Source organism: Panicum virgatum, chromosome 5N (genome assembly GCF_016808335.1).
Source record: "Panicum virgatum strain AP13 chromosome 5N, P.virgatum_v5, whole genome shotgun sequence".
Lineage (NCBI taxonomy): Eukaryota > Viridiplantae > Streptophyta > Magnoliopsida > Poales > Poaceae > Panicum > Panicum virgatum.
The window spans coordinates 58,663,755-58,681,504 of record NC_053149.1 but is presented as its reverse complement, the minus strand read 5'-3'; the positions used below and the strand labels follow the sequence as shown (position 1 = coordinate 58,681,504).

The 17,750-nt window shown below is 49.5% G+C and overlaps 4 protein-coding genes across 5 annotated transcripts; 3 read left to right on the top strand and 1 right to left on the bottom strand.

The window, feature by feature from the left end:
* Nucleotides 1–2,755: 2,755 nt before the first annotated feature.
* LOC120674998 lies at nt 2,756–5,062 on the top strand. Its single transcript, XM_039956090.1, has 4 exons — nt 2,756–3,422; nt 3,521–3,753; nt 3,837–4,665; nt 5,004–5,062. The coding sequence occupies exons 1-4, from the start codon at nt 2,756–2,758 to the stop codon at nt 5,060–5,062; spliced, it is 1,788 nt and encodes a 595-aa protein (XP_039812024.1).
* Nucleotides 5,063–6,563: 1,501 nt separating this feature from the next.
* LOC120676756 (polyphenol oxidase I, chloroplastic-like) lies at nt 6,564–8,830 on the top strand. The gene is made up of 2 exons (XM_039958085.1): nt 6,564–7,575; nt 7,707–8,830. The coding sequence occupies exons 1-2, from the start codon at nt 6,712–6,714 to the stop codon at nt 8,571–8,573; spliced, it is 1,731 nt and encodes a 576-aa protein (XP_039814019.1). The 5' UTR covers nt 6,564–6,711; the 3' UTR covers nt 8,574–8,830.
* Nucleotides 8,831–10,270: 1,440 nt separating this feature from the next.
* On the top strand, nt 10,271–13,026 carry LOC120676304 (protein DETOXIFICATION 19-like). 2 transcript variants are annotated; one of them, XM_039957538.1, is made up of 7 exons: nt 10,271–10,752; nt 10,867–11,411; nt 11,503–11,589; nt 11,736–11,792; nt 11,870–12,139; nt 12,263–12,381; nt 12,496–13,026. In XM_039957538.1, the coding sequence occupies exons 1-7, from the start codon at nt 10,480–10,482 to the stop codon at nt 12,732–12,734; spliced, it is 1,590 nt and encodes a 529-aa protein (XP_039813472.1). In that variant the 5' UTR covers nt 10,271–10,479; the 3' UTR covers nt 12,735–13,026. The 2 variants fall into 2 exon arrangements, with proteins under 2 accessions (XP_039813472.1, XP_039813473.1); XM_039957539.1 differs by having other exon boundaries at nt 10,289–10,752; nt 11,901–12,139.
* Nucleotides 13,027–16,726: 3,700 nt separating this feature from the next.
* LOC120676362 (copper transporter 1-like) lies at nt 16,727–17,667 on the bottom strand. The gene has a single exon (XM_039957622.1). It carries the CDS (start codon nt 17,453–17,455, stop codon nt 16,928–16,930), a length of 528 nt encoding a protein of 175 aa, XP_039813556.1. The 5' UTR covers nt 17,456–17,667; the 3' UTR covers nt 16,727–16,927.
* Nucleotides 17,668–17,750: the final 83 nt, after the last annotated feature.

The following is a 17,750-nucleotide window of genomic DNA, read 5'->3' as shown; positions in this document are numbered from 1 at the left end:
CCTTTTGGTTCTTTTTCACCTGGATCCTTTTTTATTAGGGCGTGATGCTTAGCCAAAAATTAATTAATAAACTCGATGTGCAGATCATATAGTACTAAGATCTCCGTGTTAATCTAAAAAAAAGATCTCCCTGTTCTCCGGGGGCCGTGGTGGCCTTGCCTCCCTTTCAAGCTTTTAGCTTTCTGCCGAGGAAGGAAGTAAAATAGAAAGCCCACCTAGCGGATGAGAAAAGTAAGCCCAGTTTGGGCCCAACAAGTGTAATTAGACATTAAAAGTCCAGTCAACGTAGTGTGCGGCGGAGTTATTATAAAAAAAAATGTAAAAACAAAAAAAAACATGGTATGCCGTGATTTATATTGTGTATAGATGTTCTAAATTTAGTCAAATGGTCTAACAATAGCATGTACTAGTTTTGATCTATCGTCTTACAAGTGTCGTGTGTCATAGATAGATAGATAGATACAACCGTACAGTGAATGAAAAGTCAATGTGTCAAGGCTCTCGCATTGCTTCCCTACCTATTGGAGACATTTCCTTTCTTGCAGTATATACTTACTTGAATTTTAGACAAATGGTCTAACAATAGCATGCTTACTTTCTTGTATATATATTGTTTAGTGAAATGATCTAATAAAAGTTAGTTTTCTTAATAAAAGCACGGATGACAAAATGTTATTTTTTCTAACTTTAGTGCACTAAAAGTTACTATTTTATAGTTTTACGGAGTAAAAATTTGCTTTGTTAACACATTTTTGTAAAATTATTTTAAGATAAATATGATAACTTTCTTTTTTAGAAATATGGTGGGATTAGAGTTTCTATTTTAAAATTTTTGAGGGATCTTCCTTTAAGACTAAATGGAGAATTCTCTCCATTTGGATTTCACTTGTTGATTACGGCATTACTAGTATAATGTCTTGCAGATAACTACAGTACTGGAATCCTAACAAGTAGTCAAATGGTCTAACAATAGCATGCTTACTTTTTGATGTATGTAATTAATTGATAACTGACTTAAAAGTTTGATGTCTTGCAGATAACTACAATGGAATATATAACAAGTCATTGTGCCGTGGGAGCTCATACATGCATCCATACCTCTCTACACGTTCGAATATGAGGCTTTATTTTCCTGTTATTGTTTTCAAATATATGTAAAAAAAATACCTTGCCGTGATTGAAATCAGACGTGCATCACTTGCTGACATTTCCTTTGCCGTATATTAGCTCAAAACATAGTCAAATGGTCTAATAGTAGCATTCTTACTTTCAATGCATCGTCATTATTGATAACGGCCTTACAAGTGTCATGTGTGAGCGTGACGGATGGAATGTCAGGTCATTGTTCTGCTAGGCCATGTTTAGTTCGTGAAAATTTTTGGATTTGGGTAATGACTAATGTAGCATTATCAGATGGATCTATTTCGTCGCTCCGTCCTCATCAAACACCAGGGGCGGCCGCAGCATGCAATGGCGACAGGTCTTCATCAAACTCCCTGTTCTAAAAAAGAAAAGAAAAAATCGGCGTGCCCATGACTCCCCATTCTCTAATCTTTCTATATATTCTTTTGAGGGTTACCCTTTCTAATTCTTTTCTCTTTATGCATGGAGGCCAGCAGTACGTCGTCGTCAGTGAAGCGTGTCCAGAGTGGTAGCGCGTAGGACAAGGGAGGAAAAAAATGGAGAGCCGCGTATGCTAATCGTGGCCCGGGTTGCCCGAGCAGGCCCTCTGGTCCTGCATGTTCCCACCGGGAGAGCAGAGTGTGGTAGGGCATGCATGCAGGTACAGTGCAGTGCCGTGCAGTGCAGCAGGCCCCAGGCCGAGGCAGCACGCTGGCAAGATGTCCTTTTTGGTTTCGTGAAAAGCGTTGGCAATGGCAAACGTGTTCTGCTGTTGCAACCAAGGTTCACAATTTCGGCGGAATTTCGGCGAAATTCCGGAAAAAATTCCGTTTCCGCTAGTTACCGGGAAGAGAAATTTCGCTACTTTTCGGTGAATTTCGTTTCGAAATTCAAAAATTCAAAAAAATTTGTAAAAAAAATATGAAAAAATTATGATAAAAAACTAGGTGCATTTTTGAGCGACTATCACTTGAAATCGTTCAAATATAAGTTGATTTGATTGGTTAAAATCACTAAATGAGTTCGGACCCGTTAACGATGAGTGGACCCGTTAACCCGTTAACAAGGTATACCTTATCTGCTCGTCAGCGTGAGGGGTGACGGTCGCCCGAGCTCTTTTTTCCCCACCACGGTCTCCTCTCTGGTCCCCTCCGCCGCCGGCAGCGATTTTCGCCTCCCCGCACCGAAATTTCGGCGGAAAGGCGGCGAAATCCGGGCGGGGTGTAGCGGATACCGTTCCCTGGAGACGCTGTCGGAATGGATCCGTAATCCGGGCGGATTTCGGTGCGGTTTCGGCGGAAAACCGGTGAAACCGACCGGATTTCGCCTCGGCTCCGGGAACTAAGGTATGAGAAGGTTTTTTTTATGTTGATGCTTGTTGATGTCGATCTAAGTTAGTTGATTTGAGATTCTAGAGACCAAGTGACATAGAAAGCATAGAAAAAATCAGTTAGTTGATATGTATGAATTTTTTCATGTTAGTCTCAATGTATGAATTGGTAGTTTTAATGAATTGTTAGTTTATGTGATATTCATGGGTTGTTAGTAGGTATTCATCAAAAAGAACATGAGTTGCTACTTCATGTGTTATTCATGAACTTACACCTTACTATTTTTCTGTAATTGTAGGACAATGCCAGACCTAGTGTGGGAGCATGGCCAAAAGATCAGGGGTGGTTTCAAATGCAAGTATTGCAGGGAGGAGAAGAGTGGGGGAGGAGCAACAAGGTTCAAAGAGCATTTGGCACATAGGGGGAAAGATGTGAAGGACTGCCCTTCGGTTCCAGCCGAAGTTAAGGCCTTCTTTAGTGAGCAGTTGGACAGGAACAAGGCTAGAGCTAAAGCAAGGGCCCGAGAAAAGCTGCTGAGGGACCAATCTGCAAGGGGGCCGCACATTGATCTAGAGAAAGAGGAAGGCCAGGGGCTCGACGAGGATGCAGAACTACAAGCGGCCTTACACCAGTCCCGCCAAGAGTATGAATTTATGCAGCAAGCCGGGCCACGATATGATAGGGGTGGCGGATCGGGTGGTGGTGTTGGAGGCAGTGGTGGACCGCTGCCTTCGATGTTCAGAAGGAGCCAGTCACAAGTCCCCGAGAGGGTTAGGGACTACCATCTAGGGTTGAGCAGTGGTCCACGGCAGCAAAGGATTGATACCGGCCCATGGACTGTCAAGGGGAGGACATCAAGAGAGCTTCTAGGGAGGGCATGGGCGAAGGCGTGCCATGCTGTCGGTATTCCCGGCCGGAAAGTCGATGACCCATACTTTAAAGCTGCGATCGTGGAGACCCAGAAACAAGGTAACAATGTATATTTTGAGCTACATTACATATCCTTCATTGTGATCTTAATGCTTTCTCTTCTATGACCGCATGTGTTGGAATCAAAATACCATCAGGGAGGGAGATAGATGGAAAATATTTGGATGAGAATGTGAAGGAGATAGAGAAAGAGATAGAGAAGTGGAAGAACGAGTGGGATGAATGTGGAGTCACAATCATGTGTGATTCGTGGACGGGGCCTATGCGTAACTCGGTCATTAATTTCTTGGTGTATAGCGGTGGCACCATGTATTTCTTGAAGTCCATCAATGCGTCCGACAAAATACAGGACCATCAATACTTGTTGAAGGTATGTCCATGTATCGAAGCATTGTTCTCACCTTGGCATAAAATATAGGACCATACGCATATCACATTGGCAATGTTGTGCAGGAGATACGAGCAGTGGTCATGAAAGTGGAGCCTCACAATGTGATTCAGCTTGTCACGGATAATGGTTCGAACTACAAAAAAGCCTGCAAAATTATATGTCATGAGTTCCCTACCATTGCATGGCAGCCTTGCCTTGCCCATACCATCAACCTTATGCTGAAGGACATAGGGATGTGGCCGGAGCATGATGCTTGTATTCGAAGCGCGCAACGAATTTGCAGCTGGCTCTACAACTCCAACAGTTTACACAGCATGATGAGGGAAGCCATCGGAGGAGAGTTGGTCAAGTGGAATGTAACAAGATTTGGGACCAACTACATGTTCCTTGAAAGCATTTATACGAAGAAGGACCAGTTCATGACATGGTTAGTGTCACCTGAGTTCCGACGGTCCCGCCACTTCAAAAGTGAAACTGGAAGGTACATTTACGAATGCATCACAAGTCTTCAATGGTGGGCGAATATGGAGTATGTGATCAATGATGTTGAGCCTCTGTACATGTTTTTGAGATTTGCTGACACAGACAAGACACCTAATTTGAGTGAGGTGACAATGGAGTATCAAAACATGAGGCAAACATATGCCAGCAAGTTCAGCAATGACTACCCCCGGTTTGAAAAGATCATGGCTGTGATAGATGCAAGGATGAACACAGTGATGTCAGGCACATATATGGCCACTGCTTGTGCTCTTAACCCTTACGTGCAGTACAGTTTGGGCACATCACAGACAGTCATGGCAGTAATGCGCAACGGTCTGGAGAAAATGTTGAATACTAATTCAGCAGCAATTGCATTGCAGGAATTTGAAATATTCAGGACGAAGCAAGGTGAGTTCTCTAGTGACATTGCTAGGCGAATGGCCATTGACCGGAAAACTTCACCAGCTGCTTGGTGGGCAACATTTGGGGGAGATACACCAGTGTTGCAAAGGGTCGCTCGACGCTTGTTGTCGCAGTGTGCAGCCTCTAGTGGATGTGAAAGGAACTGGAGCACCTTTGCTTACATCCACACCAAACTGCGCAATAGGTTGAGCCACCAGAAATTGGATAAATTGGTCTTTGTGAACTACAACCTCCGCTTGCGTCTGCAACGTGCTACTAGAGGGGTCGATCCATATGACTATGATCCAGTTAGCAGTTTCATGGATCTTTCTTTGTACCGGCAGTCATCAGCAATTCAAGATTGGATGAAGCAATCAAGGTCCAATGGAGACCCAGCATTTGATGAAGACTCTGACTTCACTGACACTCCATTGCCGAGCCAGATGTTCACTAACATAGGCTCTTCTCATGGTCACGATGAAGATGTGGAGACATGGGCCGAAGAAACAATTGGGGACACACATCTGGGAAAAAAGAAGACTAAGATTGGTCCCGAAATGAGAAAAGGGAAGAAACCACGCACTGAGGAGGAGTTAGGTAGTGACGATACCACACGGTCCACACCTGAGCCTAGTGGTGGTGAGGACATTGGTGATGATGATGATGATGATGATGATGATGATGATGATGATGGTGATGGTGATGGTGATGGTGATGGTGATGATGATGGTGATGATGATGATGATGGTGATGGCGAAAGTGGTGGTTATCGTATATCTCCTACTATAAGGTTCACTGGGGAGGAGGACTTCACCCATGCAACACAAGATACAGATCATGGAGCACCTACTTCACAACGACAAACAACATCGACAAGTCGACATGGTCGACAGGGCCCACTTGCATATGATGAAGATAGCTCCAACTCTGCCTCCAGTGGTCAGTACTACAACCCTTACAGTACTTCTCCCCCTGCAGGGGGCTTTCTGTGGCCACCACCAGGGGTGGTGAACCCGCCACTTCCGCAGGCAGTTGCAGCATTGCCTTATTTGGATTATCACGGCTACCTACCATATGGAGCTCCACAGTTGCAACATCACCCACCTACGTACGTGTATTTGCCACCAACAGACGAGCCGTATGAGGGACCACCGGGAGAGAGATTTGAGGACTGAAGAATGCAGGTACTTATCCTATCAACAGAAATTATCTATACGTTTTGCTTCCTCTACTTATTTAATTTATTTCACATAAATATTTAAATGCAGAGAATATGCTACATGGATTATTCTGGACTATGCCTTTGCCTCTTTTGTATCTTTGGATTGTAACAATTCTAATGGACTTTGGATGTATTGCGTTCTATGTGTGGACTTTGGACATGAGTTATGTGTAATAATTGTAATGGACTTTGGATGTACTACGTTGTATGTGTGGACTTTGGACATGAGTTATGTGTTAAATGGTGTATTTGTCATTGTTTTGTGGAGTTATATATATGTTATGCATTATAAACTGTCAATATACACATAATCAGGGGAAATTTTGCCAAAATTTTCAATTTTTCCATATGTACACATCATTTTCTGTTAATTTGCATCATTTTACGGTGACAAAACCGAAATTTCGGTCAAAATTACCGAAATTCCGGTCGGAAAAACCGAAATTCCGGTAGGAATGCAACGAAATTTCGTTTTTCGAATTCAAAAACCCATTTCGGTCGGAATTACCGAAATTTAGCGAAATTTCGCCTGGAATTCCGTTTCCGCCGGATGGCGGGATTCGGTCCAAAAACGAAAAGGAGAACCCTGGTTGCAACCACCAAAACCACGAGGCACGTACTAGGTAGGAACAGCCAAATGCCGATCGCGATTGGCCGTCGATTTGTGGTAGGTTGCGATTACACACGTTTCGCTCTCTCGTAGTCGCAGCCTCCCCATATCCGGTACACGGTGTGATAAATCCCTGGGCTTAAGCGTCGTCCCTCTGCCCACACCATTGCTGCCACCTGCCAGCCTGCCAGATCAACGAGCGAGTTAGAGCGGAGACGCCATGGCGGCCGGTGGTGGCAGCAACCGTGCCCTGCTGGCGCTCCGCGCACTCCTCCTCTGCGCCCTCGCCGCCGCCGCGGCCACCGCCCTGCTCCCTCTCGCCACGGGCCCGTGCGCACGGTCGCTGTCGAGGAGCATCCTCGCCGCCACGGGCCTCGACCCGTACCTCCTCTCCTGCGCCGGCGACGCCTCCGGGGGCGCTCCATTGCTGTCCCAGCCGGGCGCCAACGGGACCGGCAGCGGAGCCATCGTGACCGACCAGCGGTGCGTCCGGGGCAAGTTCCCGCCGGACGCGCTCCCGCCCCTGCAGTGCTGCCCGCCGGCGTCCGCGTCGGCGCCCGTCAACTTCACGCTCCCGGACCCCGCGGAGCCGCTCCGGACGCGGCGGCCGGTGCACGCCGTCGGCGCGGAGTACATGGCCAAGTACGCGCGCGCGGTGGCGCTGATGAAGGCGCTGCCCCGGTCGGACCCGCGCAGCTTCTACCAGCAGGCCAACGTCCACTGCGCCTACTGCACCGGCGCGCACCGCCAGGCGGGGCGCCCGGACCTGGGCGTGCAGATCCACTTCTCCTGGCTCTTCTTCCCCTTCCACCGCGCCTACCTCTACTTCTTCGAGCGCATCGCGGCCAAGCTGCTGGGGGAGCCCGGCTTCGCGCTGCCCGTCTGGACATGGGACGTCCCCGAGGGGATGGGGATCCCCGAGGCGTTCGCCGACGAGGTGTCGCCGCTGTACGACCCCATTCGGGAGCCCAGCCACGCGCCGCCCAAGGTCGCGGACCTCGACTTCTTCCTTGGAGAGGGAGGGGAGAAGAACTTGACCGACGAGCAGCAGATCCTGCACAACTTTCGGGTCATGTATAAACAGGTACGGTGCATCCTCTGTCTTGTAGTACTTTTTTGTTTATTTTTCTTTCAAAAAAAGTTGTCCTGACAATACAAAATTACAAATGCAAGCCAAGTGACCAACAAATCCTTTTTTATTGAAAAAACTGTCAGATGATCAGCGGCGCGACGTTGCCCTCCCTCTTCCTAGGGCAGCCGTACCGCGCCGGCGACCCGGAGATGCCAGGTCCGGGCACGGTGGAGTGGGTCCCGCACAACACGATGCACACCTGGACCGGCGACAACTCGCGCCCCAACGCCGAGAACATGGGCGTCTACTACTCCGCCGGGCGCGACCCCATCTTCTACCCGCACCACGCCAACATCGACCGCCTCTGGGAGTCCTGGCGCGGCATCGTCGGCGGCGGCCGGCGGCGCCGCGCCGCCTTCGCCGACCCGGACTGGCTCGACTCGTCCTTCCTCCTCTACGACGAGGAGGCCCGCCTCGTGCGCATCACCGTCCGCGACGTGCTCGACATCGACAAGCTCCGCTACACGTACGCCGGCGTTGGCCTCCCGTGGCTCAACGCGCGGCCGCCCGTCACCCCCGGCGTGAACCCCAGGGGCGCCCCGCTGGCGTCCGTCAGCTTCCCGGTGTCCCTCGACGCGGCGGTGACCGCGGAGGTGAGGCGGCCGCCGCCGAGCGCGCGGCGGCGCCGGAGCCTGCAGGAGGAGGAGGAGGTGCTGGTGGTCGAGGGCATCGAGGCGGACGCGGCGGACTTCGTCAGGTTCGACGTGTACGTGAACGCGAGGGAGTACCGCAAGGTCCCGCCGGGAGGGAGGGAGATGGCCGGCACCTTCGCGGCCCTGAAGCACCCCGGCAAGGAGGGGACGGTGGTGCGGACAAGCATGACGGTGGCGCTGGGCGAGCGGCTGGAAGACCTCGGAGCCGGAGGGGACGACAGTGTGACGGTGACGTTGGTGCCGGTGAGAGGGAAGGTCAGGATCGGAGGCCTGAAGATCGTGTACATGGCGGAGTGATTAATTATATATTCCTTCAGGCAGCGTGAGCACTGAACAGTGCGTGCATGATACCAATAAGCTGCCGGATTTTTTTTTTTGTGAAGACGCTGACTGGCCTGCGCATTTTTGCATGGCTAGTTTGTAGACGTGTAAAATGATACTAGCTCGTTGTGTACTTTCACTCGTCTACGGTGTGTCCTTACAGGATATTGTAAAAAATGTGTGAAAATCAGGTACAAAAGTGAATAAAAAGACTGATGACATGGTAGCGGACATCTCCTGTTTTGCTGCCCAAGATCATCCAGGATCTTTCCTACTCCCTCCGTCCCAAAAAAAAACTAATCATCCTGACATTCAAATTTTATCCCAAAAAATATGTCATCCCACTTTTTGGGCAATCCTATGGGCCCACAATGGATAGAAAATCCATCCACACAGCCTGTGATTTCCTTAATTGAGTGATTACGGCGCTAAAAAATTACTGATGGCGGCATCTAAAAAGCAATTCAAGTAAAAGGAAAGAGTGAGATATTCAATTCAATTTCTTAGTAAGAATGCAAGAAAAGAAGAAGATAGAGTTTGACGTCTATCAAGTAAGTAATTCAGTTCTATAATATGCTCACAATTTGATCCTAAAAAGCAAGTAGGTACTAAGTTTTGCATCAAGTAGCATAGTCTTTGACCTTCAATCCCGGCACTTCAAGGCTTCTTTCTTCTGATTCCGGATAAGAGTAGTACATAGAGTCAAGCCTTTTCCCTATTTCGGCACGGAATCTCCTCCAACCGGTAGGGGCTGCATGGTCATTCTACTCTCTCACTATTCTGTCTGAAATTTTTTAGAGTGACTAGTTTTTTTAGGACGGAGAGAGTATTGCGTTACAAATGCCACCGACCTTATTACAAACTACTTTTTTATAACTTAGTACGCCATCGAATAGGAACAGATAACTCGATGGATCGCGCAGAATGATCGATTTCGTGCGCATGGAAGCTGTGCCCGATTCAAATCTCTCTCTCACCATGCACAGTCGATCAGGAGCGTGCACAAACGAAACGACGCGCCACACGTGATCCAACAGGGCGCTAGCACAGCTCGGCACACCTTTCCGAGTTGTGGAGCCTCTCTGCGTCGTCGCGTATCGCCTTGTCTGTCTCTGAACCAACGCGAGCAGGCGGCGGCCCATCATCGAACGGCAGATCTCTGTGAGCAGCTAGGGCTCCGACGCGGGAGGGCAGGCACCGGGGAGCGGGGACCCGGCGTGCGTGCGTGTAACACGACTAGTACAGTACATGAGAGGATGCTCGTCTCAGCGGGCTCGCGCGCAGCACGTGGCCTGTGCGCGGGCCTCGACTGCCGTACGTTTGCCAGGACCGGCGCCGAGATCAGCCGATTGCCGAGCTTGCCATGCCACGGGCCCGCGGCCAAAGCTGGCGCGTGCACGTGGGGGGAGCCACAGGCCACAGGGCACCGCGTCTGCCTGGTCCTCTGTGTTTGACTCTTTGCTACCAGGAACTTGAATGCTAGATCAAGCCACGCTTTTGGATGATTTTTTCATGCAACGGTTTTCACGAACGATACGGGCCACGAGAGAGCCGAGAACATGCCATGTGGCATGCCCCTCGCTTGTGTTCTCACGTGTTTTCCACGGAGTAAACCTGACCATTGGCATGGCAGCTCTGGCTGCCCCGTCCTCGTCCAGTCGTCCTAGCTGGAGATAACATTACCGCTTCGCGGCGCGGGCACCTTGGACTTGGAACGCGGTGACTAGAAAGCGCTAGCTCGCGCGCGCGAGACACTATCGATTGAGGACGCGAACCGTCGGCCGCGAGCGGCCGACACCAGAGCCCTGCCCACCACCACCCCGCGCGCACTGCAGCTAGCTACCCACACACAGCTCGAACCATCCCCTCGTCCGCCGGCGCCATGTCCTCGGCGGCTCCGCTGCTCGGCTCCCGCCCGGCCGACGACGGCCACCAGCAGGAGCGGCGGCGGTGCTCGTCGTGGCTCGGCCCCGTGGTGGACACGGAGGAGGCGTGGGCGCAGCTGCGCTTCTCGGGGCCGATGATCCTCATGAACATGTTCTACTACGGCATCCCGCTGGTGTCCGTCATGTTCTCCGGCCACCTCGGCGACGTAGAGCTCGCCGGCGCCACGCTCGGCAACTCCTGGGTCACCGTCACCGGATACGCCTTCGTCGTGAGTCCCTCACACCCAGTGCATTCCTCCTAAATTAGCATCTACTACTACTAGCATCCTGCAGAGGAGCCGGTTCAGTAGTAGTAATGCAATGCGTGCGGATGGATGCTCCAGATCGGCCTGAGCGGCGGCCTGGAGACGCTGTGCGGGCAGGCCTTCGGCGCCGGGCTGTACCGGCGGTTGGGCCTGTACCTGCAGTCGTCGCTCATCATGTCGGCGGCGGCGTCCGCGCTCGTCTCCGTGCTGTGGGTGTTCACGGAGCCGGTGCTGCTGCTCCTGCGGCAGGAGCCCCGGGTATCGCGCGCCGCGGCCGGGTTCGTCCGCGCCCAGATCCCGGGGCTCTTCGCCTTCGCCTCCCTGCAGTGCCTGCTCCGGTACCTGCAGATGCAGTCCGTCGTCCTGCCGCTCGTCGCCTTCTCCGCCGCCTCCTTCGCGCTCCACGTCGCGCTGGCGTACCTGCTCGTCGCCGTGCTCGGCCTCGGCATCGCCGGCGCGTCCGCCGCCGTCTCCGTCACCTTCTGGGCCGCCTGCCTCATGCTGCTCGCCTACGTGCTGCGGTCGGAGGCCTTCAGCGAGACGTGGACGGGCTTCTCCGCCGAGGCGTTCGGATACGTGCTGCCCACCGTGAAGCTCGCCGCGCCGTCCGCCGTCATGGTCTGGTAAGCGGTCGCGATTGCTTTGTGAGTATTTCTTGATGCGGTCGGCGTCACAGCGCTGACCTGCTGCAACTAACAATAATTGCCATTGCAGCTTTGAGTACTGGGCGTTTGAGCTCCTGGTCCTGGTCGCCGGATTGCTCCCCAATTCCACAGTCAGCACATCGCTGATCGCCATCTGGTATGTATTCGCCTGCAAGGCAATCTCGAGACTGACGAAGCTGCATTCCCAGTCCTTGCTAGAATTGCTGTTCCGTCAAACTAGCTATTAGCTACTGCACGCCATGACGCCTTGAAGCAATCTGATCATCAACCAAATGTGTGCAGCACCAGCACGGAGACCATCGCCTACATGATCACGTACGGGTTCAGCGCCGCTGTCAGGTACGTTATTATGTACTACCGCTGTGGCCGTTATGAATTATGATCACCTGTTCTTTTACTGTGTCATCTTCATTCAGTTACCGTTGCCTTGTGCTTGGTACGTCGCAGCACCCGGGTGTCGAACGAGATCGGGGCGGGGAACGTGGACAAGGCCAAGAACGCGGTGACGGTGACGATGAAGCTGTCGGTGCTCCTCGGCATCTCCTTCGTCCTGTTCCTGGCGTTCTGCCACGACCTGTGGGCGAGCCTCTACAGCGGGAGCGCGGTGATCGTGTCGGAGTTCGCCGCCATCGCGCCGCTCCTCATAGTATCCATCGTGCTCGACTCGGCGCAGGGCGTCCTGTCAGGTGAGAGTGAGATCGATCGAGCCCCCGGGCATCGACGGCTGTGAATCAAGTAGCTAGGAGCCTAGGATCGTGAATGCCTCTTGAAGACGGCAAAGACTAATCGCGCGCCACGCACGCACGCAGGCGTGTCGAGGGGCTGCGGGTGGCAGCATCTCGCGGCGCTCACCAACCTGGTGGCTTTCTACTTCGTCGGCATGCCGCTGGCGATCCTCTTCGCTTTCAAGCTCAAGTTCTACACCAAGGTGAACGATCCGTCCGTCAGTGATCAGTTCCACGAGCCTGCTCGAACGAAGAAGATTTGAGCTGTTAATAAATCGAGTCCCTTCGGTCCCTGACTGAAATCAACTTTGTTGCAGGGTCTGTGGGCTGGCCTGATCTGCGGGCTAGTGTGCCAAGCCTGCTCGCTGCTTGTGATCACCGTCCGCACCAAGTGGTCCAAGATCGCGGAGGCGATGCAGAAGGAGAAGGCCAACTTCGGGGTCGCATAGAAGATTGCTGCTCGAGACGCCGTCCCCCATCTTTACAGTCATCTGCTGGGAGGATGGCACGCCCACTGTTTTTTTTTGAGAAAATTTTATGGTGCTTGAGAATTTAAGAGCCGTTGATGAAAGGCTCAGATCCAATAGTTCTTTCGTAGAATCGTAGGTGATGCCCACGCGGGCTCCTGAGTCTTGACACCCCCCCTCCGAACACGGATCAACGTAAGGGATAGTTCCGTTTGCTTCCCAATCAATTAGCGGTGATAGGATTTTTCATGACTCTTCTGGAACTGCTACTAATTACTAAGCCATATGTATTCCGTGATGTGTTCGGCTGTAATATGGAGTAGAGCTCAGCTCTTATGTGGTGCCGGGGATAGCTATGTTGATGGTCCGTTATCTTGTTTATATTGAATTACTTTTAGAAAAATAGGTAGGTAGGCAGGGATAGAAGCGGGAAGACCTATATCCGAAATATCGTACTATATTCGTATCTGTTTAAACATAAATTTGCTTTGTTCGCTTGGCACGTCAGTTCATCAGCCAGCATTGCATTTCTCTCACACCAAATCAGCACTAGCCATCAGCCACCACCCAGCCAGCAGTACTTTTCTCCCATAACAAATCAACACCGGCCACCAGCTACAGCCAAGCGAACACAATGCTTAGATATCCGTATATGTACATATTCGAATTTAATATGGTAGTAAAGTGGTAATCCAAATCTGATTTTTATTTTCTCTCTATCTGATTCCACATCTGTATTCGATAATATCCATATTCGTATTGACTGAAACTATTTAAAAGTCATTCCATTTTCTATAATCAATGTTACATTAATTTTTGTAATAAAGATATAAGAAGGTTAAGTTTACTTTCAAATGTTCTTATTTTGTCTATCTATATGCAAAACAACTTTTATTTTTTATGTATATAATAAAAAAATTTGTTTATATATTTATTAAAATATAATTTTATTTCTGGTTTATTTTATATTTTTATTTATTAAAAAAACCTATCAACACGTGCTTTTGCACGGGCTATTTATCTTGGTGGTCCCATAATTAATCTGATTTTTTTATTTTTAATACAATTTTTAATCAAAATTACGTATTAATACTCTAAATCTGATAAATTACAAAGCTAGAGCACAATTGTCTACCCAGTAGATGAAATTTAAATTTCGTCTAGCCAACAGACGAAATCTAGAGAAATTATCTACCAAGAGGACGAAATGCAAATATTTCATCTAGCAAGAGATGAAAATAGATTTTGTCTATCCAGTAGACGAAATCAATTTAAAAATACAATTTTCGTCAATTTTCGTCAACTGTGCATGATTTTAAATGATAAAATCTAGATATTGTCTACCCACTAGACGAAATCTAGATATTGTCTACCCACTGGACGAAATTTAGTAAATTAATATTTTTAGCATTATTTGCTGTGTGCTCCATATTTCGAATCTATTTTACAAAATCTATTTTAATATAAACTTCATTTCTTTTCTATTATGACTACACAGTTTATAATAGAAAAGAAATGAAGTTTATATCAAAATATACTTTGTAAAATATATTCAAAATATGGAGTACACAACAAATAATGCTAAAAATGTTAATTTACTAAATTTCGTCCATTTGGGTAGACAATATCTAGATTTCGTCCGGTGGGTAGCCAATATCTATATTTCGTGCAAAACCGTGCACAGTTGACGAAAATTGCCAAAAATTGCATTTTTAAATTGATTACGTCTACCGGATAGATGAAATCTATTTTCGTCTTCTTGCTAGACGAAATATTTGTATTTCGTCCTCTTGGTAGATAATTTCTCTAGATTTCGTCGCCTGCAGTCTGCTGGTTTGGAACCTGAAGGATTTCCCGAGCCCGATGTGCTCGTACAGTAGAATTGGGAGTTAAGTTGGCTTAAGTTACTGATTAAGTGTAGTTAGCTGGGGAGAACCTTTTTGTTGTACAACAGTCTTTTGACATTGTTAAAAAGTTGTTTTGCTTCTGCACGATTTTAGGTTCGATGTTAAAAAGTTGTTTTGCTTCTGCACGATTTTAGGTTCGATCTGTAGTGAGCTAAGAGTTTTGGGAGTGATTGTTGGATGTAATCCCGTCCTAGTACTATAAACTTACGGTGTTGCTGTCCTTGGCTTTTGCCTCGTTTGAAGATTTCAATTTGTCTAAAGACAAGGCTCGGTTAATGTGCTGAAATCTTGCCTGAAAATTTCAACGTCCGGTGGTTGTCGTCGGAGTTTGCATCTGAAAAGATCTGCTATATGCCGCGAGATTTCTAAGCGCCGAAACGGAAACATACCACCAGGAGACAAACCATCTTGGATCATGGCTAGCTCAGTACTGCTCTTTGAGTGAACGGAATGGAAAGGAAGAAAAAAAGAAGGTTCATTTGGATGCTTCCGTCGTCAGTTCTGAAAGACCAAAGCTGACAAGCCCAAGTGGAACACATCATCAATTCAGCATGTGCGCAATTTGCAATCGAATCTATCTGCTCTGTTGTACGTATACGCCAGTAGCAGATCAAAATTGTGGCGCGACTTGAGAGCGAGGGGTGCACTGTGTGCGTGCCCCTCGCTGATGGAGGTCATTTTCTGTTGTGATAATTCAAGCCCACCATCGGCAACTGCATATATAATTCCCTTGACATGCCAATATGAAGCATATCATTTTTAAAAAATATTTGTTCGGGTGGATTATTTTTAAAATAAAATTTAAAAAAAGATTAAAAATTTTAAAAAAAATCAATGGGAAGATAATCTTTTTCCAGTTTGGTCTTGTTCAAAGTGGTGAGCAAAGCATATCAAAGGTAAAAAGTTTTGGTCCACCCGTCCTTTTGGAAACTTCAGCTCATGCAGATCCTAACAGAAAATCGCACTTTGAACCAGGGTTCACCAAACTGGTGGGCAAACCGGTCCGGCCCGATTCCGGTTTGGACCGGTACCAAACCGGTCCAAATTCAAAATTCAAATTTAAATTCAAAAAAATAAAAAAAATCTCAAAAATACTTCAAGGTGCGACGAATCTAATGGTGTCAAATTTTCTCAAAAATTCGTTCATTTAGTATAGTTTGCGGGGATTTGAAGTTAAACAAAAAAGCGTGCATACAAAAGTATACAAATACAATGTAAAAGTAGTAAAAAAAGGATTGGAGGGTTCATTTAGACTAAAACATGTTATACAAACATTCATTTAGTATACTTTGCGGACATTTGAATTTAAACAAAAAAAATTGAATTTGGCCGGTTACCAGTCAAACCGACCGGTTACCAGTCAAACCGACCGGTAAGCGGGTCAAACCGGCCGGTATACCGGTCTAACCGGCCGGTATACCGGTACGAACCGGTTGTACTGCGAAATTTGAATTCCACCGGTACCGACCGGTTTCCGGCCAAACCGGACTGGTATACCAGTACCGGACCGCACCGGTTTGGCCGGACCGGTCGGTCAATAAAACCATGCTTTGAACACGCGAGCAGGGATGAACACGTGCACATGCAGGCATGCCATTTTGGTTTGAGCTGGTGCATGCAGGCAACCTCAAGCAGGACACTTCCTGCATGCACACGCACATGCAGCTGCAAACAAACAGGATACGGTATGGATTCATGAAGATACAACCAGTGCACCGTAAATCGTCGGGTATGACCCTCGAACTTGATTTTTTAACTCATGGCCAGGACATCTGAAAGTAGGCCTGAGCACAATTTGCCGAATCCGAACAACAAACCTGAAATACCCAACCCGGACTTAAAATATCCGAATCCGAAATACCCGATCTCTATTTTGGATAGAACTTTAAAAAACCCGAATTTATTTCGAATAATTCGGATATACACCTCCGGTACCCGAATTACCCCCCGAATTACCCGAATTTCTATTGAGGCACAAATTCGAATTTTTGGGTATCCAAATTTTCGGATATTCTATTTTTCGAGTAAATTTCAGGTAGCATTTTTTATTATCTAAATTACCCGACCCAAATTACCCGAACGCCCAGGCTTATCTGAACGAGAAAACTTCGATGTGTAAAACTTCGATGTGTGATTGTGATGAAGATACTACCAACTACCAAGAGTTTTTTTTCTCCGACGGAGTACAGCCAAGAGATTCATATCTACCGCAGGAATTTTAACCTCCTAGAGATTCAGCCAAACAGCATCATGGATATTGGATTCGGTCGATCGCACTCGCACGCGGCGCCCACGATTCAAACCCCGCACAAAAGGCTAGACAAACAGACCCCCGTCGATCACCAGCGGAGCCGTCGTCGTCGCAGCGAAACCCATCAGAAAGCCGCTGGCGCGAGTTCCTCCTTGCCGCACCCGTCCTCCACCCGCGCCCGCCCGTCGCCGAACAGGCCGGCCTTGAACGCCAGGAACCCCGCCGCGTGGCCCGCCACGGCGGCGAGGAGCACGCCGCCGTTGAACGACATGATCGCGAGCATGAGCAGGTACGCCCCGCCCGTCCGCAGCGCGTGCACCGCCGCGCGCGCGCCCCCGGCCGCCGCGCGCCGCTTTCCCGTCCCCGCCGCCGGCGCGGCGGGGAGGAGCGCGTGCAGCCTGCGGCTGCCGAGGAACTCGAGGAGGAGCGCGAGCGCGAAGACGGCCACGAGCGCCAGCGCGTACATGCCGCCGTCGGCACCGGGCCACCCAGTGAAGAGGATCTCGGACTTCCTCTCCCAGAAGAAGGTCATGTGAGCATACCGCTTCCTCCGCATCCCGGGCATGCCGCCGCCGCCGACGTGCGCCCCGGCCGGCGGGGACGGCGCCGGGGCCGCCATGCCGCCCATGCGGTGCCCTCCTCCCATGTTCATGGCGCGGCGGCCTTGCGCGAGCTGTACACCCTCTGCCGGCGTCGCGTGAGAGTGTGGAGTGCTGTGCTTGGCGCCGATCGGAGTGTGCCGCCGCGGCCGCCTACATAGGCGGCCGGCTCCGCGGCGTGCGGTACGTCGCGACGGGGAATCGGGGATGAAGTGTGGTAGTACAGCCGCCGTGTGCGTACACGAACACGTACGGCGGGCAGGGATGCCTGTGTATTGGCACGGCGTGCATAACGGCCCAACGAACTGATCGAATGTCCAGCTTAATGTCCGCATGAACCGGCCTGCC